This window comes from Toxotes jaculatrix, chromosome 18, assembly GCF_017976425.1.
Source record: "Toxotes jaculatrix isolate fToxJac2 chromosome 18, fToxJac2.pri, whole genome shotgun sequence".
Classification (NCBI taxonomy): domain Eukaryota; kingdom Metazoa; phylum Chordata; class Actinopteri; family Toxotidae; genus Toxotes; species Toxotes jaculatrix.
Window position 1 is genome coordinate 6462763 of NC_054411.1, and position 25404 is coordinate 6488166.

Consider the following 25404-nt stretch of genomic DNA (forward strand, 5'->3'; position numbering starts at 1 on the left):
TTTGTCAACGGCTTCGGCTCGTTGGCGTCTCTGTCCATTGTGTGTGACAAACGAAAGTACTCCACTGTCTGCTGACTGAAATGAAAACAAGCACAGCATAGAAATGGACACCTGAAATAAATCAGAGAACACCAATCAAATCTTTGGTATGTGTTTCAGATTTGCCCTCATGGTGGGTTTAGAAATCTGTGTATTTTTCAGAAATTCACTTTTTTTTTTTTTTTTTAACGATACTTTATGAAGTCTCCTCTGAAAATATGTTTTCACACCACATCACAGTGATGCATTATTCAGCTGACATTGAGCTGGCAGACAGTTTACAGTTTCCTGGGTAACACTCCATGTTGCGGCATCAGTGATTCATATGTGGTTCATGCTGCAGCGTATCATCACATTCCATCTGCTGAAGTGACCCTCTGTAAACTGACACATGATGATAGGAAGCAAACAATTGGAAGCTGCTGCAATGGTTTACAGAAACCTTAGTCAGCAACACCCAAAGCACATCACTGGTGGACAATGTCCAGCCTCTGGCTGCAATCACTGTGAGGCAAAATGATGCATTTAGCACATGTATAAGTACCTTAGTCACTGAAAACAAACATGGGTTTGATGTACAAGTGAAGCCAGCTGTAGGCTACTGCAAATGATAATTTCATATTGCAGTAACAGGGTGTAAGGAAGGTTGTGGAGACTTTATATTCACATAGATCATGAGTGCTAAAGAGTGGCTCATATGCATCATGCAGCCAATGCCATTGTGACTGACTCCTATTGATAAGCTCCCACTATAGTACTGTCAACTTATTTCCATGGTAACCCTGTATGAGTTTTTGTGGACGGTGTCAATAATAAGAAGAAAATATTGATCTCATAATCAAAGAAAGTAATATGACAAAATATAAGTGCTTATTGGGAATTGTTTTTTCTTCTGCCTTTGAACTTCTAACAAATGACTTAACAGATGGGGCAAAAAAACAATGTTTTCAGATCGGGAGCCAGTTTAAATTAGATGCACATCATTGCAAAAGAATGTAAGAGTGTACAGTATATACCTACATAAGCATAATGATGCTATCTCACTTTAGTGGAAATGACTGTGACTCCGTCACATAAGGTTTCCTCCAACAAAAATAGGAAAGCAATTATCAGTCACCTTCTAAATAGTTTTGACTTTCACACCTTCCATTTAAATTCCAAATATAGCAACAGAGCAAGTGTCTACATTCCTCATGTTTTAATGATCTTACTTTTATTGCCTTTTCTCCTATATTTTAGTAGCTCAGGTAGGGGCCATGTGATGCAGGCTTAGAGAAACATATTCCACATGTTTTCTCCAAGCTGGTTAAAAAATTATATCCATAAAAGCTGTCCTTCCAGTCATGAAACAACACACTGTGGGACATTCTGTAGTCCTGAGCAAAATGAGCTCAGGACTACAATAAAATACTGTCAATTCAGCCCCCTGGTGGAATCCTCTGGTAATGATAGATGATGATACTGTATAAAACAGCTTTTAGTAGTGGCCTAAAGACTTTGACAACCAAAACAGAGATAAGTTTCCTTGTAAATGAGCTGCTGAGTTGTGTACAGATTTTGCACAGCACATTTGTTGTTCTTCCCATACTAAACCTTGTCATTGATAAGAATGATTATATTGTGCTATCATACACATCAAACTTTAATTGTCATTATGTCTTCTCTCTTCAAATATTCATGGGTCTGAGAGCCTCTATATAGACAAAACTACATTATTCATTTTAAAAACTATGTACATTCAAATAACATCCTGTCCTGTGAATTTATATCCACCTTTGTGATTGAACCACAACGCTTTCTTTGTTATCCCTTTAATTTATTGCCCTTTAATTTCTCCTCTGCCACCTGAGAAGAGTCTTCAAAGAAAAACATGAAGAGGACAGAGTAAAATAGGAGGCGGAAAACAAAAGAGTAAAATATTGGCAGCAGGTCCAGGTCTGCCGTGGGCTGTACACACATTGATTTCCTTCTTTGTGTGGGCAGCAGTATTCTGAAGTCAAAGGAGATTTTCACACAATAGATGCAAGGGATTGTAACCCATCCAAATCATGTATTCTACTTTATATTTGCTGCTTGTTCTTTATAAATGATATAGTCTGTAATTAATATATTATAGACTATACATTATATGCCATTTTTAGACATGGCATATCTAAAAAGATACACAAATCAAATGCTGTCATAAAGACATAGTTTGTTCTGCACATGGTTGTTATTGTTTATGTTTTGTGCTGTTTAAGCCAAGAATTCATTGTGTACCATCTGGCTCTCGGCTGGGGAGCCAAACAGTTGATTAAAGAACGCAATTAGCGTGGAACAGGTTCTGTCAGCTCACCCGGCAGGGATTAAAGAATGCTCTCATTCATTGTGACAACCACGCTGTCATGCATGTGCAAGATAGGCAACCAGCACATCTTCAAACACTGGCGTTCTTCAAGAGTTCCGCACTGCTTGTGAAATGTTAATAAGAGGTCAGTTGAGTCATTTTTAACACGTCAGCTGAAGCCCAGTGTCAACTGCTGCTGCACTCATAAGTACCGTTGGTGGATTATATGGCAAAATCTTAGGAGATGAACTGTTATAACTACCTGTAACTGAAGTGTGGTGTCATCAAAGAAAGACTCAAGGTCACTCACTTTGTGTCTTGTGATTGTGTCTTTTTACAGTAATTTTACTTTGCCTTGTAACTGACTTTGCAAAGACTAACATAGACACAGACTGTATAATGAAGGTAACTGGTGAAAGTACATAGGACCAGTGAGAGATCATCAACAAAGTCAAGAGCTGGAATCCTTGAAATACCACTTCAAGGCAGCAGGAACAGAAGAGAGGAGTGTGCTGCCAGAAAACCTCTCATCAACCTTCAGAGGCAGCAGGGAAAAGAAAGGACCAGGATTTAGGCTACTTTCACAGAGAGTTTCAGAAGTTCCAGAGGCAGGAACCTGGGCAGAAATTGAATGGAAACCTTGTGTGATGCAAAGAAACGTTCAGAGATTTACCCTTCAGCAATTCATTACCCCTTCACAAGTGTTACACCAAGCACTCCCAACCGAGCAGTAAGACATGTAAGAATTCTGTTAGTGAAAGTTTATCTTTCAGCAGTCCTAATGAATCAGGCTGTTCTCTGATTCCCCTCTGCAAAACTGCAACATTATTTTTTCAACATTAATGATCATAATTTTTTTGGTTATGAAGGCACAGCTTGTGTTACACCATCAGCAAGGCTAAATAGATGACGGTAATGCAACTGTTAAGCAGTTGAGCTCAGACAGCTGCAGAACTGACTCATTCTGTATTACAGTCAAGAAAAATTAAAAAGCTCTTTTCAATTTTAGTACCACGAAAACAAGGCATGTGCATTTTTCTTATTATTACTTATATACTAATGGATGTTTACATATAAATATCTGAAATGAAATTCATGGCATATAATTAGTAACAAACAGAGCAGTGCAGAAAGACTTCTTTACAGCAGATAAAATTTGCCCCTTTCATTTGAAAACGTTGGAGGTAGAAGAAAATATGCAAACAAATATATGGGACTTTGAACCGCTTGTTCTGTCTGCCAAGTGGTGGATGGAGTGTATGACTTCAGAGCTCATACCCAGTGAAGGTTGGACACAATCGGGCAAGTGTTTGTGGGCCATGACCCAGATACTTATTTCCAGTCCTGGGCTTTGGACACTGTACCAAAGCATCATCTCCCATTTCAGTCCGCACTCATGAGTGGTGCACTCATTCAACAAAGAAACCGTGTCTCCTGTGTGAACTCATGGACGGGGCTGAGGAGTGTTAAAGCTCACCAGAGCCATAACATCTGGGAGGGCTTTTCTCACTGTGATCACAGGCATGCTGGCGATAGTGTTTACTGGGTGTCAGAGGGGAAATTAAGGTTTTGAGTTGACAGTTCACCAGTTTGATCTAAAAGAGATCTCCAAGCCAAACCCAAAACCAACAGTGGTTGACCGAAATAAGAGTAATTTGCTGCATGTCAACATTTAAATTCACTGTCAACAGGCGCCTCATTTCAAGGAACTTCAACACATGAAATCTGTTTTATATATATATATATATATATATATATATATATCTAAATCTAAATAATTATGATTGAACTATGATTTTTAAATAAAAACTCTTAGTGTTTGAGTGTAAACCCATAGATGCTCAGGTCCTGTAGTGTCAGCGGCTTCAAGTTTAATGACTGTGAACATAGCACCATCTACAGGCAATATCTAGACCTCATATATTACAAAACACCGTTTTCATCTAAAGTCCCTTTGGGAAAAAAGAAAAGACATCTGTGTCACAGCAGAGTTTAAATAGAAAAGCAGAAAAACCTCAGTTTGCCTATTAACTCCATAAATTTCCAGATACTTTTTTTTAAACCCCAGTGAATGACGTGTAGTCAGAAACACTGCCAGAGAACAGGGAGCCAATTTCAGAGTTTTTAGGCGTGCACAGCCCTGCATAGTATTTCAGCAAATAAACGTACTGTTGTGAGGACCAGCTATCTGATCTTTCCCTCGCTGATTAACATTTCACCCTCTGTTGAGCTTTGACTGCTCAAGTTGCCTTCCCATTATCTGAATCTACTGCAGCTACTTTAAGCCTCATGACTTTTTAGACAGTCATGGGGTGTTTGTCAAAAATTAGGTGTTCACTTGCTGTAAAGTTTGAAAACATAACACTCTTTTCCTCTGCACACTACTTAATTAAGAGAGCCTGATAATGAATCAAAAACTGAATTAAAACAGTTCACAGAAATCACAAGATAGTGTCAATCACCATATAGTGATTATTTTCACTGTTATTACTGTAACATCTTGTATTTATGAAAGGTACACAGGACATGGAGATGCATTTATTGTTTCAGTAAATATTACACGTTGGTTGTTCGTAGCCACATAGAAAATCTGGCCATAGGGCATATTTTCGGATGAAAGGTGCTTTTCTCAAACATTTGGCCGCGTCTCTGTCACACTTGCACAGCAGCTTTTCACATTTGTCCTTCAAATCATCTGCAATGAAGAACATAAATGTCTTCTTTCAGTGACAAGTTGGAAAGAGGATTTTCATGAAATATGCATATCTTTTTCTTTTTGTTTTCTCATTAACATTGTGAAATTTGCTGTGATTACTTGTTCTAATGTTTTCAAGAACTTGGCTGTTAGTGGTACAAACTGATCTGTCTACACTCATTTTGCTTCCTAATGGTTAATTTGGTGCACTTCCTAAGGAAGAAATCTGACTCTTGAGTAGAAAATCACAGGGAACACACGGTAAATGTGAATATTATGAATTAATTTTACAATTAATTATTTATTTAACTTTGTTATTATTATTTTTAAATCACAAACAGCCCATTATTTTTAGTACTTTAATGTCTAATCAAGGTTGTTGCTATTTTTAATCATAAAGTACTGCGGTTTATAGGGGGCTTAAAATACCATGAAATATATACTGTAAACATCTTGTTTTTCCAATCAGCTCCCCGTGTACAATAATAACAATTATTATTATTATTTCCATTGTTAAGCGTCTTTGAGTGTCAGGAAAAGCGCTACACACATTTGATGTATTATTATTATTTACTGTTTTCATGGACTCTGTGGCTATTTGTAGATCACACACAGCCTGATCTGTGTCTCACTGTCAGTGTGACACCCATGTCAGTGTGTTATACAGGTAACCTCATGTTCTGGTGTGCTGCCACAAAAAACAAAAACAAAAAAGCAGCAGCTACCTTATTTTTCAAATAACAAACACAAAAACGTTACATATAGATGCAAAAGCATTAAAAATGCAATACCGCACTCAGCTGTCTTATCCTCACAAGTCCACAGATACCGGTCTGTTTTGGTATGGCAGCCAAGAAGTTCTGCATCTCCATAACAGCAATCATGCCTGTGGCAACACCTACATACAGAAAAATTAACAACATAATAAATGTTTTATTGTGAAGGCTGCACTCAGTCTAGACTACACAGGGTCAAGAAATCAGTAGGTGTCACAGCGCTGTGGTTTCAATCATACCACGGCTATTTTAAAGGCAGGGTAGGATCACCACATGAGTTTTCTCAACAGATAGTTAGCAGCTAACTGGTTTGTGGGGGTTCAATGTCTTGTGGTGAAGAAGGAAAAGAAGGAGACGCCAATTAGGATTTGGGTGTGGAATTTTTGGACCTATTTTGAAGCAACCATTGGACCATGTGAGTCTGCTGAATTTCCTCCCTCCTTCCATCCCATCGCACTGCATTTGTGGTTCAGTCGACTCATTTGCTAACGGAAACTGTGCGTACATATCAGGATGTAGAACGACTGAGAAGAACAGAAGGCCTCCAGGGGGAGGGACTAATGTGTATGCACCATCCCTGGAGTGGAGGGCTAATCACCAGCAAAGCATGCTGAAGTATAGCTTTTGCACCACATAATGTATAGGTAGGCCATATATAGAGAGTCGATTGAATGTTTACATTTTGGTACACACTATCATCAGGTGTCCAGCCTTGACACTCAGTTGTGTTTTCTTTTGTCAGGTTTGAGAAGAGTGTGATTAAAGCTTCTCCCTCACCAGTCCGCCCTGTCTCTGGGCCAGCCTTGACCACCCAGGCCACAGTAGCATCCGTATATCATGTAAGCCAAGGCAGATCTCCCTGTGCTGCATTTGATGGCTCCGGCCAGCTCGAGTAACCCTCTTTTTGTCCTCTGGGATCTGCGTGCTGCCACAGAGGCCATGGCCACTGCAAAATAGCAATAAACAACAAAAGAGGAAGAAAAAACTTATCTTACTCCTTGGAAACAAGTCTTAGTTTTCTTTGTCTACTCTGACACTTCTGTTTTTATTTTCAGATTTTGATATACAGTTTGATACACTGTGGGTGGACAGGAACCTTGCAGAGTCACTGACATGATCTTAGCAATTTCAAGTCAAAAAAGTGATTTTTGAAGGAGTGTTGCTTTATAAGATATTTCTCTATAAGGGTGAATGCATGCATTGCATCTTTCTGTAGAAACACTGAAACCCACATAACCCCTTTAATAATGAATTAGACTGATAAGGTGATATGAAAAGTTCTTACATCTTACTCCTCATAAACACCAGAAAACTACACACTACCTGAACACCTCAGCCAGCTTCATAGATGATGGGAAAGCAGATAATCTTGTAGAGCAACATCAGTTTTATGTATTTGCACTTGCTGCCTTAGAATAACACTCTCTCTGAATCATTGCGCAAATGTAAACACAAGCAATTTTTCCTTGAGGCTGTTACCTGCACTGACTCCCTCCTTGTTCTTAAAATAACTTTTCAAACCTTCAGCGTTTCATCACCAGTTGGAGCTCCACTTCAAAGTAAATGACCAACTCACCAGATAACAGGAGAAGTATCCGGTAAAACGCAGGCATGGCATGCAACAGGCAGCCCAGCTCCACACCAAGTGTTGTTCACTTCCAGTCTGAGTGGGGCATTGAGTGGAGAGCTTTTTTTAGATGCTGTTCAAATAATCTCCTGAGCATCACTATTGGCCAGAGGCTAATCCAGTGTTTGTAAAACTGTACGCCCCCTAGAGGAAACAGCCTAGAGTTTTTTTTTATTTTTATTTTACTGCTTCTTCTCAGGTCTTGAGGATAGGTGTTAGCAACAATGTTTTTGTGCTAGGTGAAATATATAATATAAATTTTTACTTTTCAAGAGATACAAGGCATTCAGTGGCTTTATGAAAATCAAATGTACACAGTTATTGAGGAAAACACACCTATCTATCATTCAAGACCTGTTTTATTTGTGTATTAACCTGAATAATTCTTGCCTAAATGTTCTTTTTGTCTTTGCTGTGGCTTCAAAAAACCATAGGATGTTGGAGGATAGAAAAAAGCAGACAAACACTATATATTTTAAGTCACTCTAGATGGCAACTTTGATTCTAGATTGATGGTTAGCAACATAACCAAAATAATTTTGAGCCTTACAAATATCTTATATTCATACAGTATGTATTGGGTACAGAATTTACATGGAAAATTGATTAATTAAAAAAAAGTTTTTTTTAGAATATAAAAGGTGCTAAATGAGTTTACATTCAGACAGTTCCAGTAAACATCAGGGCTCATTGTTGCTCACACATTCTCAGTTACTCTAAGAAACACAATATATGGCTACAGTTTCTCAAAGCAAATGCAACCAGGCTTGATAATTATGGTTGTTATACTCTAATAACACAGTTTTCCCTCCATAATCGTGAAGAGATCTACTCAAGTGTCCCATCCATCTTCTTCTCTAGTAAATAAACATGTCAGTGGGGCAAACAGAACAGACCTTCATCCCATAAAACAAACACTCTGGACATGCTGTTGCTATCATTATTGTCAGTATGATTTACTGAGCAGCACTCCAAGTGTCTAAGTTTAACAGTAGAGGTTGTTTATTTGACAAATTGCAGACCTGAACAGGAAATGACATGAATTGTGTCATATCTTTGCTTTTCATCTTTTTTATTATGGTTTCTGAAAGTATATTTTCAGCTCTGTCGCACTGGACTCCATTGTCATCCATAATGTGGTAATGTCAGGGCAGCTAAATCATAAAAGACACACGCTTTGGGTTTTGATAACAGGGGACGTATTCACAGCCATTCAATGATTCAGTTCCTCAGTGATGCTTCTGCACAATGTGAGATAAGCGCCTCCTCCTGGCAGTTATTATGGCTGCCAGGATGACTGTACTGCATGAGGAGACACATCCCTCGCTCCCTGTATATCTGATTTTTCTCAGCTCAGCCTATCCATTGCCACAAAACATCCAGCCAAAGTTAAGATCATATCTGAACACACCATGACTGAAAATTTTAATGTCACTTTGAAGCCCGAATAAGCAATAAGTGTGCAATGAACTGAGCAGAGAGCAAAATCCCAGGCAATTTATAGTGTTTTAAAACTAGTTTTGCTCAAGATTAGATTGTATAGGCAAATGATCCAAAAATACAATTTTCAGATTAAAAAAGAAACACAAAAAGGAAGATGAGTTTCAGTCAAAGAAACTAAGTCAAAGAAACTTCCAGTGTCAAACATTAATAGGTCCAAAATTTCGATTAAAGAAAAAACTAACTAAACTAACTAAAAAAACGAACCATTCACATAATTTGTACATGGCAAAATGAAAGACTGATTTATGGAGGAAGAAAAAAAGAGAAGTATAAATGGCTGAGTTTATTTCTGAATCTCTTAAAACTACATTTTGCTACCTTTGTCTGTTTTCATGTTCATTTATGTGCAAATAAAAATAATGTTCACAATGTTCTACACACGACATGAACATTTTCCCAAACAAAGAAAGAAACTGTCATTGCTCTGCACAGACACAGACATGTCCTCTTCCTTTTTAAAAGAAATAATAATGACGTTAGCTAGGTTATAATTAGTGCTGGAGAGCAACTTTGAGCTTGAATACCCAAACAGGTATGTGAGGTTCAGTGTTAAGAAATGGAACCCTGTTTGGTAAGTTTTTTTTTCTTTTCTTGGTTACTCCCATCACAGACTTTTGTTTACAAATCACTTAATCTAAAACAGTAGATCTCAACCACAGTTCCACATTTGAAGCAGGAGAGTATCTGAGATTCTTGGTGTGTTTATGAATTCAAAGAGGAAAAAACAGAATGCTCTTTGTAGATTTGGTTTGAATTGAAGTATATATCACCAACTTGCCTAAAGAAAAGGTAAAACTTAAAATAAAGTCGAAAAAGGAAAATCAGACAAACGTCCAAATGAATGAATTATCATAAATATGGATGGGTAAATATCTTTTCTAAATAATTGTAACTTATTGTCAGCCCTTTTATTTTTCCTCTTTAGCATTTGATAATAATGAAAGGAGGAGGGAGGAAACTTCATAAATGCACTGTCCCAAATTAGAAGGTTAGCTTCTGACTTGATTTAGCGTTAAAAAAAAAGCTTATATTCAGAGAATATAAGAAAGTATTGTAATTGTAATCTAATTCACCCATACTAGTTTTGTTTGCAAATAACAAAACAACAATGCACATTGTGAGGCACAAAGGGAAAGACATTTGATCTACACGTCCAGCTGGGAAGTAGCTGGGTGGATCCTCACAATGCTAAAGGCAAATGAAATGAAACTGCAATAATGAAACAAATGAAACACAACTTTGAGTTTTTTAATGAAACTAATTTATTCAAATTTATGGGTTTTCACTTTATTTCTACTTTTAGTATTGTATTTCCAAACACAGAATTATGGTTTTGGTGATCTATGCTTGTTGAAGTTGCATAGTCATTTTGTCTGTGAGATGCTGTCATATCCCGCCACTGCCTAAGGGGGCAGCAGTGCCGTGGAGTCGGCGTATGCGCCGTCACCCATCACATTAGAAGAAGAAGCAAAGGGCGGCCTTCAGCGAAACAGCATATCTAGCTAAGTTATTTTAGCTAAAACGAAAATTCACTTTTCCTCCTTTTAGATAACCGACGTAGGGTTTGTTTGGAATAAAGATCCATTCATGTAAGTATGCAGAGCGGTCACTGGCGGCTCGCTTGTTGTGCCAGTAGCAAAACATCTACAGCTCTCTATTGTTTGCGTTGGGGAACTAGTTTAACTTGGGCATGCCTTTGCTTTGTTAGGTTCAGGCTACTTCCTAGAAACTTGGTCTGGTAATGTTAAGTAACTGGTTCATTCCGTGTGTCTTCAGCACCGGAGAAAACTGCTAAGCTTATTTGTGTATCGGCAGCGGTCAGACTGTGTGGACCACAAATCTCTAACCTTTGCTAGCAGGTGATGGGTGCTAACGAGAAGTCTATTCGGTGGTCCCCGGCCGCGGGTAACACACGTGCGCTAACCGGTATGCGTCTATTATCGGACAACTTATTCTCTCCCATGCAACTCAACTTACGCGATTTCTGTTTTCCATAGTCAGTCCGTCTTCTTGGAGTAGACATGGCCGTTTAGCTTCTGGACACAGTAATGCTTCTAGAATAAAGTTAATTTTGGCTTAGCTGACCGAAGCAGGACAGGCGCACCCGCCTACATCTGACATGAAGTTAACTCCATCTTTCTGCCCCATGAATTGATCATTCTATGGTTCTGTAACCCGCATCCTCATCTGATAAGCAACTAGTTTTAAGTAAATGTAAAGTAAAAAGGCCAGACCTGTTATAGGTATTAAACACTGGCTAAGACGAAGCAGGGCTGACCGTTTTAATTTGGCGGTTCATTACGCTGTAATCGGAATCCTTCACGTCAAAACTTGAAAAATGGCTGACAGTACTGTTATAGGTTGCAGTACAAACAATGTGGGCTCTGTGGATAAATTGCTTTTATTGTTATGTGTTGAAACACTCGAGTTTGTTAGAAAGTAGGCGCCAATAAATGCCGAGTTATCAGTCATTGAAATGTGTCCGATAATGGACCTCCAGGTTTCAGATGCTAAGTTTACACAGTTCCTCAGTGCTAGTAAGCTCACACCTTTTCATCCACAGTTTCACATATTTAATTTAGAGTCTAACTTTCAGTTAGTCTTCCTAACTTTTGACACTAAACGGCGAATACCTTTTTGTTGACGCCATTAGCTCTCAAGCTAACAAAATATTTCCGGAACCTCAGTGTAGTCATCATTGCCAAATGCGGAAGCGAAAAAAAATTGAAGCCAAGCAGGATGAAGCTGATGTAGAGCTTTTGTAATACGGGTATGACTGTTTACACCGAGCTAATGAACTTCCAGTTTACCAGTTGAACAACCTGCTGCTGCTGCTGCTGATTAATTATAATGAAGGGGCGTGTTAATGTTGTCACTGTTGGGAATTTCCCTTGTCACTTTTCCCGGTCAATACAGTTGTGTTATTGTCATTTCAGGTGCTGACTGAGGAGTAGATATCACAACACGCAAACATGTCCGGAGCGTGTCAGGACAGAAGGACTCGCTGGCAGGAGATTCAGAAAGGCCTACAGTTCATTCAGTAAGTTTCATGGTTTGTCATAGGTCAGCCCCAGTTTGTGCCTTTCATGTATTAGCGAACATCTGCATCAAAGAGGCAACAACCATCAGTTTCTCTAGAAGACATTTAACTGGTGATGTCTGAAAAATCCTTGAGGTCGTTTGAAAACACTTATCATTGTCCTGATTTCCAGAATCCTAAAAGTCTCTTCTGATCATCTGGAAGAGAAAAAAAAACTGTCTGCTTTTTAACCCATTGCCCATGTTGCAACTCTGTTTTGATTTGGAAACAGCAGCACAACTTGGGAAACAGGTTAAATGTCTTTTATCATTCAGTGGAGGGAGTTTTATTTATCCAGATAGCTAGAAATATCTGAGGATTCTGGAAATACTTCTGAAAGTGTTTTTTCCCCTCTCATCTCTGTTTTTCTCAAACATTGCTGTTTAATTATCTTTTAGAGAAACTGATGCTCACCTCTGTGACTTCAGTGTAGTGTTTACTACTACATGAGAGGCACAAACAGGGGTTAGGCTTATGTCAGTAGTTGGGTATTTCCGAGTCCTGTTGATTAAAAAGCTTGGTAACCTCTAGGGACTGCACATTGCAAAAATGATTTGTCATCTTTGCATCACGTATTGTTCAGATCAGCTGGGACTCAGTGAGACAGCTGATAACTGGCTCTACTTAAGTCTCGTTTTCAGTTCTGTATTCATGCATCAGGACTCTTATTGTCCACTTACTGTTTTAGAGCTGTGCCAGGCCGAGCGGTGTTGCATTTCATCTAATCTGACAAGTACCATTATTCTAAAAACAAAAGTGATACTTAAAACACTACAATGCACGTCATCGCTTCACTGATGTCACAGTGTGTAAACTCTTCTAAGACATGTAATGCCACTTTAATTAGCCATATTAATTAAGTAAATAATTTAAAATATATCAACCTAAACACTAAAGACTAATAACTGATGATAGAAATGTATTGGAATAGAATCAAAAGTGCCTTTAAGACAAGTAAAAGCATTATTTAGGTTTAGACACCACATTTCACCATTTGAGAGATTTTAAATCTAATGAGTATGTGTACAGCCCAGCCTGTTGCTGGTGTTATCTGTGAGATAAGGCTTCTGTATCCGGACAGCCTTTGTGCTGTGCTGTTTTCTCCATTATCTGTAATGACAAGAGCTCAGCATGTCACAATGAAAGCGTGATGGTCTAAACTAAAACTTAGTTATGCTCCTAGTCCAGTGTGCAAAAGGAGCAGTTTAGTCAGTGCCTGCACACATAGCAACCAGTCACACCTATCGCGCACACACACAGTCTTCCTGCTGTAATGTCCCTGTGTCTCAAGTTCAGACTTGTTTTATAATGAGTCCAAAACAAAATATCTTGTATCAGATGAACACTACATATATTAACCAGTAAATCTTAACAGTTAACCCAAAACAGTAAATACCAACTATTTTGCAAGTGTAATAAAATGTATTGTTGGGGGACTTTAAATAAATTGAAAATCAAAACTTTACTTGATATAAATCTGTATAATATGATTTATAGAATTACCAAATGACAAAGTTATTTGCAATATTTGTACTCAAATATTTGTCATGAACTTTCAGTTTGACTGAACTCCAGTCAACACTGCCACTTGTCTCTGAGATTTGTAATTTTTGTACAGCTGGTGCTATGAAAGGTTGTAACGTGAACCTTATTTTTGCTCTCAGATCAACCCTTCCATTTCCTGGAAGTCAAGAGCAGTATGAGGTAAGCTATGTAAATTTTACTCTGCATTTCCAGCCTCTATTTAGCATGACATGAAAGAAAACCCCATTATTTTCGTTTTTTTTTCCAAATTGAAGGTGCCTGAATAAAGGGACATATCAGATGTGGTTCTCTCTAATTTCCAGGTGTTCATTAAGGACCTTGTGTGGAATCTTTTTGGAGAAGGGAATGATGTGTTTAAAGAGGGGGAATGGACAAAATCCATTGAGATGTACACCGAAGCCCTGAGCATAGCAGACTACGCTGACTCAGAAGAAATCTGTGTTCCAGCAGGTTTACTGGAAAAACTGTATGCAAATCGAGCTGCAGCATACCTAAATGTTGTTCCGGTAAGTAGGTGTTGACCCCCACACACACTCGGGTTTCTTTCAGTTACAGTCTGAAACCCTTTTAATTCCCACTCCCTTTGGTTTTTACCGTTTACATATGCACACTGAGTAACAAAAGCAATCAAATGGAACAAGGAAAGTCCAAAATACAAGAAGCTGAGTTGGGTCTTGATTAAATAATTTTGTTATAATTAAATTGTGCATCGTTACTCACCACATGTGATGAGGGCCCCAGGCTTCCCACAGGTTGGATTGCTTCTACTGTATAAACCCCCTATACCAAACCACAATAAACAAAATGTCAAGAGTGAAATAGGAAGTAGGTTCTTAAAGGTTATTGCAGTTTCTATAACAGAGCTCTATTTTGTACAACTCTACTGTTTTTAGTTTCTTAAACATTTCCAAGGGTTCTGGTTCTGGCCTATTGGAAAAAAAAATCAGCTGTTTGTCTTTCGCATAAAATATTCAAGATCTTTATTAACTATGAAAACTATGATAGACCTTTTGTACGGCAGACAACACATGCGCAACTGTCAGTATAAATAATGACCGCATTCAGGTGATGTCTTCCAATTGTAGGCCATGGTCATGTGCATGACAAACCCAAATAGAACAGAGCCATAAATAATGTCATTATGTCAAAGTGTGACAAAACAGCACAGTGTCTTGAAAGAAACAAATTTCCAATATTCCCCATAACCAAACATTCATAACTAGTCATTCAAGCTGTGCACTCATTCAGCAGTTTTACACAATCCCTAGTCTAGACCTGTTGTTGTTGAAGGTATACGAATTATGTGAGAAAATTCCAGGTGTTTCTATCTCCTTAAAGACTCGCTGCTCTTTTATCTGTTCATTTTTTAAAAAGTCGCTTTTATTATTACATTTAAAAATATCACAGCCATCCGTTATCACAAAATTATGTTGTGACCACAGCTTAAAAGCGACTTAATACTGTATGTCAGCTGGAATCTCCCATTGCATCACCTCTTATCCTTTTTGGCTCGTATGCACATTTATCAGCTTGACATCATAGAGAGACCAAAAAGAGGATCTGTGTACCAGTGTTGCTTTCAACGTTTGCCAGCTCTTCCTATAAAAGATAATACTGTAGCTTATTTGTGTCCACAACTCTCACACACAGTGGCACTCTGTGCACTTCTAGTTTGACGGTCTTGCTTAGCCTCAGGGCAAGCAGGTGAAGGGGACACAGCTGGGTGGGGCAGGACACCTTGATGTTGTCCTTTGTGTAACCAAATCCAATTTTTTTTTTTTTTTTTAACTTTGAAGGTACTTTGCATACATCTCAGGATGTAATTATGGTGAAGGGTTTGCTGGCTCGGTTGCTAAGCGATCACAGTTTTCACTTACTGTCTTTGCCAACACATCACCTGAGATTTTTAAATTCGCTGCTGTTCAGACTTACTTGTCTGAACATATTGAGATGCTTTTATATTCCACAGATTTACAGTAATGTGGTTGTCAAGCAAAATTAATCAAACAAAACAATGTAATATAGTGAGTACATTCAGTAAACTTTTTATATAATGATAATAACAAAAATAATTCTCTCACATGTAACACATTCAATTTCCAAGTGTCATTTCAAAACAAATGATTGAGTCAGGCCCGATGTGGTCAGCAGTCACAGCTGTGCACTCTCTATACTTCCAAATGTTTTACAGAGGTTAATTCTCACATCAATATGTTTTGGTGTCATATGACAGAGACACTGTTGGCATATATCACATGTCAGATCCTGAGAATCAGCTGAGAAGCTTGTGGCTAATCGAGAACTTCGATTTGGAAAGAAGTGGTGCTCTCAGAGGAACGTCCTGTCTCTCTTCCTTCTCAGTGTCTGTCTGCATACAGTCTGTAGAGTCATGGTCCACGGCAGTGACAAAACACACCACGCCCATACCTCCTGCACCACACTGGCGATGAAAAGTTTGTTTATGATCAAAGAGCAGTTACTTTGTTCTCAGTGTTCACTGCAGCACCATGGCTAAGTACAGCTTTTCTAACCCTGCAGCATATTGTTTTTCTTAGGGACTGTATGACCAAGCATTAGAAGACTGTGAAAAGGCTCTCCAGTTGAATGAGGGGAACTACAAAGCACTGTACAGAAAAGCAAAATCCTTGAAGGAGATGGGGAGACATCAAGAGGCCTACGAGACTGTTGCCAAATGCTCTCTAGCAGTGCCTCAGGTAAGGTAATTTTAACCAAATGACATCTGCATTACAGATGTCAACATCAGGTTTGACACTTTGCTGCTGTCTCAGAGGCCAATCTAGTCCAGTCCAATTCATCACGAGGTGAAGACTGTCCAGAGTGTGTTTCAGTAATCACCGTGTTGTTTCCACAGGATCCCAGTGTCACACAGCTGACTCAGGACCTTGCCAAAATTCTGGGATTGAAAATCCGTAAAGCTTATGTGAGGAGTAAGGTACGTGTGTCTCAGGAACTATCCTGAACCCTCATGACACTTTTCATATTTACTAAAACAAATTGACAACTGTGCAAATTAAGGTTTCATTTTCGAAGAACCAGTTTGAATTTGTACGGTCAGAAATGTAGGGCTGTTCTGCTAAATCACGAACATAAAATCATAATTTTTATCAAATTCACTGGGTATTTTCTGCTTTTAACAGCCTGCCTTGAATGTTTTGCGTGGTACAAATTATCAAGATGCATCAGGTGACAAGGTAAGCAACAAAGCTTTTTCCATTACCGTCTAAAACACGTACCTGTACTGGACCAAGAAATACATTATCCGATGAAATTCCTTTCTTTTCAGTTTTCCCATGGCTCGTCTTCTGTTGAAGATATAGAAATTGGTAAGTTTTACGCGTAATACAGTTTTGATCTGACAATCAAAGCAGGGCAGAACAAAAGTCACTCATCCTGTCTTCCCTCCCGATCTGTTTTAGAAGTGCCTCAGTTGACCCAGGATAGCAATGTTTTGGCTCCGGCCCCGGCTCCCATCCAAGCTCCGGTGGCAGTTCACCCGCCTCTGAACGAAGCAGCGGTGGATGAACTTCCTCCCAACAACAGTATCTCATCTGTGACCCCATCTGAGCCTCCAGGCTTCGAGACTGTTCCCTTGCCTGTGTCTGTACCCACGCCGGCTGCTCTTCCTGCGCTCACATTTGTAAACGGGTGCAGAGCCGCTAAGCCTTGCCCTATTCTTGAAACCAGTCAAGATTTTGACGCAGACATTATAGGGGATGACCTAGATGATCTACTGGACCAAGCTGGCCCTGAACCAGGCATGGTTAGTGAACAGATATCACGGCGGGATCTCATTGAGGAATAAGGGGTGGGACTGGACATATCTGGATATCTGAACAGAAGTGTTATTTATTTTTTTGTCTCTCTTCGTTTAGGTTATACCCACAATGAAGGGGCCTCTGCCTTTGCCTACCAGTATTGCCTCGGGCAGTTCTATGTCGAGTCCATTCCTGATGCCATCTCACATCAACCCATTTCTCCACAGTGGTGCCCAGCCATGCACCGTGACTCTGCCCCCACTGTATCACAAGTCAGGGTCAAGTACCTATTTTGGTATGGACACTTTTGACGCCCTGCCTCCACCTCTGGACTCCCTGGACAGTCTCAGCATAACAGACTTTAAAACAGGTACTATACATGTATATACTATACTTTGCTACCTTTCCTCCTTGGTCATGTACGTAAGTTTTATAGGTTTCGATTAATAATACTCAATTGATATCAGATCACATAGGCAGGTTAAGTATTGGTTGGCTGACATGTTCTTTTTTTCTCCCTTTGTCAAACTTTCAGATTATGCTTCGAGTCCATTCGTTCCACAGGTAATTATTCTACATGCTACTAAATATTAGGCATTTTCAGTCTAGACATTTTTAAAGGCTTTTATTTTGTGTGTTTGTATATTTATTTATTTAATTTTATTATTTTTTTTACTACAGCTAAACAATAAGGAAACCCCAATGGGGATGGCTGTGGGTATGCCTGAGGTGAAGGGTCTTCCTGCTGCTGTGGATTTAGCAAAGAACCCCTTAGCAGAAACACATGAATTCAAACAAGCCTGCTCAATCTGTTACGTCAAAACTGGTGAGGAATTGTTTTGTTCGTTTGTTGTTTTTCAGGCAAGAGAAGTGGTGTTTAGTGTAATTTATCCATTCTCAAATCCACAGGGCCTGGTGTGTTGGATTACACACTTCATACTGAAGAGCATAAATGCAAAAAGGACGCTTTACTCGGCAGAATCAAACATTCGCCAGACAAAACGTGGAAGCTCATTCGGCCCAGACCAACAAAAACACAATATGTTGGACCTTATTACATTTGCAAAGGTAAAATTTATAAATGTGTTTTTTTTTTTTTTTTTTTACCTGTAAATCAGATCACTTTGATTTTCCCAGAGGGAAAAAGTGATCATGAATAGCTGCCTTACTGCCTAAAATGTGTTGTTTCAGAGGTGGCTGTTGGAAAGGAGTGCCTGTATCCTGGTCACTGCACATTTGCATACTGCCAGGAAGAGATTGATGTTTGGACTCTGGAGAGAAAAGGGTTTATCTCCAGAGAACTGCTCTTTGATCCTTTTGGACCCAACTCCAATGTACGGTTGACTGTCCCCAAGATCTTACAGGAGCATCACGGGATATTCATGTTTCTCTGTGGGGTGAGTGTTTATTTAATCTATCAATCAAAATAGAGAATGGTGTGTGAGTATGGTGGTTGCATTTAAGATAGTTACAGTGGTAAAGTGCTGCTGGAACGTGATTCGAGGAGAGAGCAGAAAAAATACACTTGTCTCATTGTAAATTAATGTTTTCCATCAAAGATGTTTCTTATAGTAAATAATTTTCTGCTGTCGAGACAACAGATGATTGTTCCGAATGAGACACGTAATTTTTCCGCGCTTAAAAACAAAGTTTGAAAAATAAGGCAATTACATATAAAAAGTGGAATCTGATGAGCAGAACGTGAGAAATGTAATTCGCCTTTACTGGAGGTTTTTTTTTCTTCTATGTAATAATTGTTGTCATTAGTAGCTGGCAGACTTGGAACAGTTATTATGGAGTTTTAAGTGGATACAAGAATAGGGCAATATAATAATACATAAATACTGCTTACTGCAGGATTAGCTTAATGTGCTAGCCTTTCTGCTCACATCAAAACAAAACCCAGCACTGTAGCAGAACCTCTGTAGTGAGTCACGGTGCGCCACAGGAGCCCAAGTGACCAATCCAAAGACTTTCTATGAATGTCACCCCTGTCAGCCTTTTGTTATTACCATAATAACGTGGGTTTAAATTTAACGTGCTGTGCAGGTGTGCTTTGACCACAAACCCAGAATAATCAGCAAAACCAACAAAGATGACCCTTCACTTTGCTCTCACCCAGTGACGAAGCATGACTTTGAGGATCATAAGTAAGTAATTTCACATTTCACAACTCTGAATCCATCATTACTTGAAGTAACGTAAAAACCTTAACAGTACACTTGAGTTTAGAGTTAATAATATATTCATTACTAACAAGCCCTTGTGAGGGAAGAACATTAGGACATGAGAACAGGATAAAATTGTGAGCACTGAAGTCCTGCTTACCTTTTAGGTGCTTAGTCCACATTCTGAAGGAGAATACAGTCCGTTATTCCAAGATCAGACCACTGAGTCCCCAGTGCCAGCTGGATCTTTGTCGGCATGAAGTGCGCTACGGCTGCGTGAGAGAGGATGACTGCTTCTATGCTCACAGCCTTATCGAGCTGAAGGTCTGGATGATGCAGCATGAGCTTGGTAAGATTTCTTTTCAAAGAGCTGGTTGGTGTTTTACACATGAAGTACAGCTCCTCTAAAATGTTCTTTTCTTTCCCACAAGCCAACACAAACACCGCTTACAGTATTTGTCAGTGCTAAATGTAATATATATATATTTTTTTGTATCAAATAGGCATCACTCATGAAAGTATTGTCCAGGAGGCAAAGAAGTTTTGGAATGCAACAGCTTCTTTGCAGGGAGTTCAGGTAAGCCATCAGGACTCTGTTCACTGCTTTCTCTTCTTTATTGCTCGCTGCTGGCCACTTGTCAGTGTGAGGTTACTCTCTGCAGCTTGACAATATAATGGCCCAGTCTCCTTTAGTTTTTATCACTGTTGCTGTGGCAAATTTTGTGTCAGCTACAAGGCTTTTAAACCATCCTTCAAATTACATCAGCAGCTTCCTAATGCGCAGAGGAGGTTCGGGCCTCCAAATCTGAAGATGATGTTCGTCTGTGGCCAGTGCTGGAGAAATGGCCAACTAAGCGAAGCTGACAAAAACAAGAAGTATTGCTCAGCCAAGGCAAGGCACACGTAAGTATTTAGAGGTCTTTGTGTGTATGAAAAACGAACAGTGCAATGCAGTACATCATCACGAGGTCACTCCCTGCTCTTCTGTTTCAGGTGGGCAAAAGACAGGCGGGTGGTGCTTGTAAGTTCCCATGAAAGGAAAAAATGGACGACAGTTAGACCGCTTCCAACCAAAAAGCCGATCCCGTCTCAATTTGAGGTCTGTGCCAAACATTGCTGCCCTGAAGTTGCCTAAAAACTTCAAATATTTGTTCTTTGTGTCCCAGCAAGGATCACCAAATGTAATTTTTATTTCTCAGATTTGCATGCATGTGACAGCTGGCAAGAAGTGTCAGTACACTGGGAATTGCACATTTGCCCACAGTGTAGAAGAAAGAGACCTTTGGACCTACATGAAGGAAAACAACAGTGAGTTCTGTCAAGGAGCTGGGCTCTCCTGCTTGGTGGAATTTAATTAGTAGAATTTAATTAGTGTGTGATGCACACTCATTTTATCCCCTCATTCAGTTCCAGATATGGATCAGCTTTATGAGCAGTGGCTGCAGTCTCAGAAGCCTGGCTGGGGTGAAGAGACCTCCAGTAACTCTGTCAGGGAAAACGGCAAACAGATCCACATGCCAACAGACTATGCTGAGGAAGTGGTGAGTGTAAAAGCAAAGGCAAATAAGACACAGTGCTTTTGTCTGGCAATGTATTCAGGGTGTGCACATAAACTGCTCAGTGGCATTTTGTTCAATGCACAAACTAAAACCCTACAACTTCACTTTGGTTGCACATTTGCAATTTTTTTTTAATCAACATAGGATCTTCAGCTATTACTGTCCTGTTACAAAAACACAGACTCATTAGAAGCAGTGTTGTATTGTACAAGTTTGTTGATAGACTATTATTATAAAACTATTAGCGCCTAATGGGTAAACTGTGATAGAACATAACATTTTGATAGAATCTAGTTTTAATCTACTTATTTGCAAAGTGATTAAAATAAACAGTGATACATTTGAATGATTAAAAACAGGATGGTAATTAGTCGTTTGTGAAAATGAGATCGCTGTTTTCTGTTCTCTCCCCCCCCCACAGGCTGGTAATCACTGTTGGCTCTGTGGCAAAAACTGCAACAGTGAAAAGCAGTGGCAGCAGCATATCACTTCAGAAAAACACAAAGACAGAGTTTTCAACTCTGAGGATGATCAGAACTGCTGGCAGTATCGATTTCCCACAGGCACTTTCAAAGTTTGTGAGAGGTAGGATTATCTGACACAGCATATGTTATGTGTCTGGTTCCCAGTCTGATTCCAGTAGATTTTGGTGGTTGACATTCGATCTCATGTTTTAACAGGTTCCTCAAAGGCACGTGCACGGAGGATGACCTATGTAAGCTGGCACACGGGGAGCAGGAGCTAAAAGAGTGGATGGAGCGCAGGGAATTCCTTTTGATGAAACTTGCCAAAGCCAGAAAAGACCATCTTATAGCACCAAATGACAATGACTTTGGAAAATACAGTTTTCTGCTTAAAGACATTAAATAATAATGATACGATGACAACATTCATACTCACTTGCAAATAATGCAGTATTCAAACAGTCTTGAGTCAGGTGATCCTTGAGAGCCTCTGAGGTGCGCAGGAAATGGCCTGATCACAGCATGATTTTAAAGAGGGCGTTCAGGACGGGCCCTCTGATTGGTGGCTGGTTTACTCTGATCAGAACATCTGGAGTGTTATTGTTGACAGCAAATACTGTGTAAGACACTTGAAGCTTTGCTATGCACCATTCAGCAGAATATCTGAAAACGGTGATGAAAATAGCATGTTGTAAACATCGATCAGAGACGTGTTCAGATACTTAACAGTTGACCTAAAAATAAAATTTAAGTTCTTTTCATAAGCAGTTTGTATATGTTAGTGACCTTTACTTTTCAATACGTTTTCAATATGGCATACTTAAATTGAGAGTTCAGTTGACATTCTTTTATTTTAATCCATCAACTTAGGTCATTTTCCATTTATCTAATAGTGTTACCAGTGTAATGGGCACCACACCAAATAAAGCTTCTTTTTTAACCTGTGCTTAAACTTTTGTGTTTTATTAACTACACATCTGTAACCAGCAGTGGAAGAACTGTCACCAATTATTCACATCTTTAAGTAAAAGCAGTAATATCACATTGTAAAAATACCCCCTTACAAGCAAAAGTCCCACATTGTAGATAGTATTAGCAGTGTCAAAGTAAAAATACTCTGGCTCCTTATGACACTGAGCAGGGGCCAAGCAGGAAAGAAAAACATCTATTATTTCTGCATCACATTCCATCATCAAAATACACACAAAGTCTGTATTTACCACGTCAAAGTCTTTGTCACCCCTGAATCCTACCTCCCAGCCAAACCTGACATCTTGGAGATTCTTCTCTTCAGTCCAATGAGGTAGTTTTTCCCATTTGTCAGCAATCACTTATATATACTGCTCAGCCAGCTGGACACACATGAAAGGAGCAGGTCAACCCGCCACTAGCAGCTCTGCATTCAGGCCAGCACCTGCTGCAGGTCCTCCACCTCCAGCTTCCACATCTGTCTGTGAAGCGCGGCGAGCTCCGAGAGGTCTGCCATCTTCACTGCGCGGATGACTGGCTCCGGGGAGATGGCCTGGATGACACCCATCACCATGACATACTTGCCTGTAACAACAGCAGCAGGTGGGCAATTGTTCAGTGACAACAGATTCAAAGAAACAAGGATATGAGAGAGAGAGACACGGGGAGATGTGGGTGTTTTTCATTCATGTGCAGTCATTATTTTAAGGCTTAATGAGCCTGCTTTAGGGAAACAATTAGCAATTCTCAGGCCTGGCTGCTGCAGATTTTCACATAAATAAACTACGGATCATGAATTGAATGACACACAATATAAAGCACTGTAGTCTTGTTTACAGATTTGGCAAAGAAGGTGAAAAGAATTCTTTAGTCACCCCATCCACAAGTGCTAAAGCCTTAACAGATATCTGACAGCTGAGAGTTTGGTTCCAGGTTCCTGCTTTTGTGCACACTGGCTCTGTGGCATGGCACTTAAATGGAACAGAGCCACGGTCAGTGTTCTCAGTTACACCTGCTACAACTTTAAATATCTGCTGCTACATGAAAGATAAATTCAGATCACCAATTTTGCATTTGTTGCCAGATATTATTATAAAAAACCTACAACCTACAGAAACAAAACAAGAGCAGATAAAACCAAATCAAAACCAATGTGGTCTATTGTTATTTACCATTAAAAATATGTTTAAACATGTACGTGGTTAAGAGAATAGTTTTTTAAAAAAGCTATGTCTTATGATAGGCAAATTAATTGGTGCCAATATATTTTCAGAAGCAGAAAATTAATAAATCATTTACCTCATAATAGTACAGTACACTACTTCATTTGCATTGCACTTTTCAATACAAGTAACAAGGTGCTTCAGAACAGTCTTTATCAAAGTAAAATTAAATTAAAATAAACATCACACAATAAAAGACAGGATCACCGATATGAATAGAAAATAGAAATTTTGTAATTGATATCGGTGATCCTGGCCCTGGTATTACGCGGTATCAAAACAGAATTTGTGGTATCGTACTCCCCCAGGACAAAACTAAGACAAAGGTATCACACACACCTGAAAAGTAACATCTTAAACAGTCTTTTTCTGATTTATCCCCGCATGCATCAGAAACAAACTTCAGTATAGTTTACTTACCTTGGGACAAACACGGCTTCCCCTTGGGGATGTTGTTGACGCCCTGAACAGCAAACGTCCCCGTTTCATCCATCAGCAGCACGGTGTTTCGGTCGAGCTGAGCCTCCAGCACAGTTCCCTGCATCCACACCAGTGACACCGGCAGAGAGCGACCCTTGCCCGGTCTGATAACATAGCCGTCTCCGCTGCCAGACGTCCCCTGGCTCTCCGCCGTTCTCAGCTGGCTGGACAAAACTTTAACGGGCGGAGGACGCTTCCTGTCTACGGTCGTTTTCGCTGGTTTATACATTACCGACGGCTGTTGTCATTACTCTGTGGTTCTACACGTGAAATGTTTGTATCTCCTGCGTCCCGCCAAGTGCAATGTTTAACCGGAAGAGGTAGGAGTGCTTTTCCGGCAGCAACAACTTCAGTTTCCGCCCCGCCTCCCCGGAATCTTTCAAAGTAAAAGCGTCTCCTCAAGCTCCGAATGTCCACCATAAAACTGTAGATGATGGCTGGATTAAACTCCTGCTGAACCCCCTGTCTGTTAAATACTTGCCACACAAAATAATTTACAGCAATCTGATAAAACGCAACTTTACAACAAAGAATTTCAAATGAAATCTTAACAATTGTGGTCTTAAAACTAGCGTCTCTCTTCCAAGATGGGGCTATGCGATAGAGGACCAGATGATACTGTGTTTTAGAGAAGCAAATTTCTAACAAATACGAAATTGATCTAATTATGTAGACACAAATTATAGGTGGTAAACCTGATGCTTTTGGGCAGTTGCCTGCTTTACCTAATAGATAATCCAGCCTTGCCAGTGTACAATTCATTCTGCAATTCCTTTTTAGAGTAAAATAAGGTATATTTGGATAAATTGTGCATTAAGAATTACATTATCACTTGGCAGTTTTACAGCACAGCTTCAGGTAGGACCATATTTACTATTATTTTTTTTTAAATACATGATGACAGTTAATTAAGCTCTTTCCCTACTAGTAGCAGTTTTTGACCTAAATTACATTAAATTCAGGGTAACAATTGTTGCAAGCTATGGCTTTAAATGTTGACTTCATTTTAGATTTAATGCATATACTTTCATTAGATGAGATTTTGAAAAATATGATATGAGGCCAAGGAACATCTCATCTACCACAGGAAAAAAGTTTTTTTATGAGATACAAACAGCATGTGTTTGCAGAAATAGTACCAGCTTTAAGTGTATTGTGTTATTCATCATCAGTCT

At 39.3% G+C, this 25404-nt stretch overlaps 3 protein-coding genes across 5 annotated transcripts; 1 reads left to right on the forward strand and 2 right to left on the reverse strand.

Moving 5' to 3' along the window:
* Window positions 1-4890: 4890 nt before the first annotated feature.
* pla2g10 (phospholipase A2 group X) lies at window positions 4891-11644 on the reverse strand. Of its 2 annotated transcripts, none has more exons than XM_041062944.1 (4): window positions 11600-11644; window positions 6614-6782; window positions 5852-5958; window positions 4891-5060 (listed from the first exon to the last, which is right to left on the reverse strand). In XM_041062944.1, exons 2-4 carry the CDS (start codon window positions 6775-6777, stop codon window positions 4912-4914), a joined length of 420 nt encoding a protein of 139 aa, XP_040918878.1. In that variant the 5' UTR covers window positions 6778-6782; window positions 11600-11644; the 3' UTR covers window positions 4891-4911. The 2 variants fall into 2 exon arrangements, with proteins under 2 accessions (XP_040918878.1, XP_040918877.1); XM_041062943.1 differs by lacking the exon at window positions 11600-11644 and adding an exon at window positions 7413-7504.
* Window positions 10421-22064, forward strand: zc3h7a (zinc finger CCCH-type containing 7A). Of its 2 annotated transcripts, none has more exons than XM_041062941.1 (23): window positions 10421-10555; window positions 11903-12006; window positions 13710-13749; window positions 13893-14096; window positions 16146-16304; window positions 16463-16543; window positions 16749-16802; window positions 16895-16934; window positions 17028-17371; window positions 17484-17736; window positions 17902-17930; window positions 18048-18192; window positions 18276-18434; window positions 18558-18763; window positions 19416-19516; window positions 19702-19883; window positions 20038-20111; window positions 20301-20437; window positions 20528-20633; window positions 20734-20842; window positions 20942-21075; window positions 21515-21678; window positions 21774-22064. In XM_041062941.1, exons 2-23 carry the CDS (start codon window positions 11939-11941, stop codon window positions 21961-21963), a joined length of 2979 nt encoding a protein of 992 aa, XP_040918875.1. In that variant the 5' UTR covers window positions 10421-10555; window positions 11903-11938; the 3' UTR covers window positions 21964-22064. The 2 variants fall into 2 exon arrangements, with proteins under 2 accessions (XP_040918875.1, XP_040918876.1); XM_041062942.1 differs by having other exon boundaries at window positions 20304-20437.
* Window positions 22065-22496: 432 nt separating this feature from the next.
* Window positions 22497-24536, reverse strand: rmi2 (RecQ mediated genome instability 2). The gene is made up of 2 exons (XM_041062945.1): window positions 24170-24536; window positions 22497-23111 (listed from the first exon to the last, which is right to left on the reverse strand). The coding sequence occupies exons 1-2, from the start codon at window positions 24456-24458 to the stop codon at window positions 22960-22962; spliced, it is 441 nt and encodes a 146-aa protein (XP_040918879.1). The 5' UTR covers window positions 24459-24536; the 3' UTR covers window positions 22497-22959.
* Window positions 24537-25404: the final 868 nt, after the last annotated feature.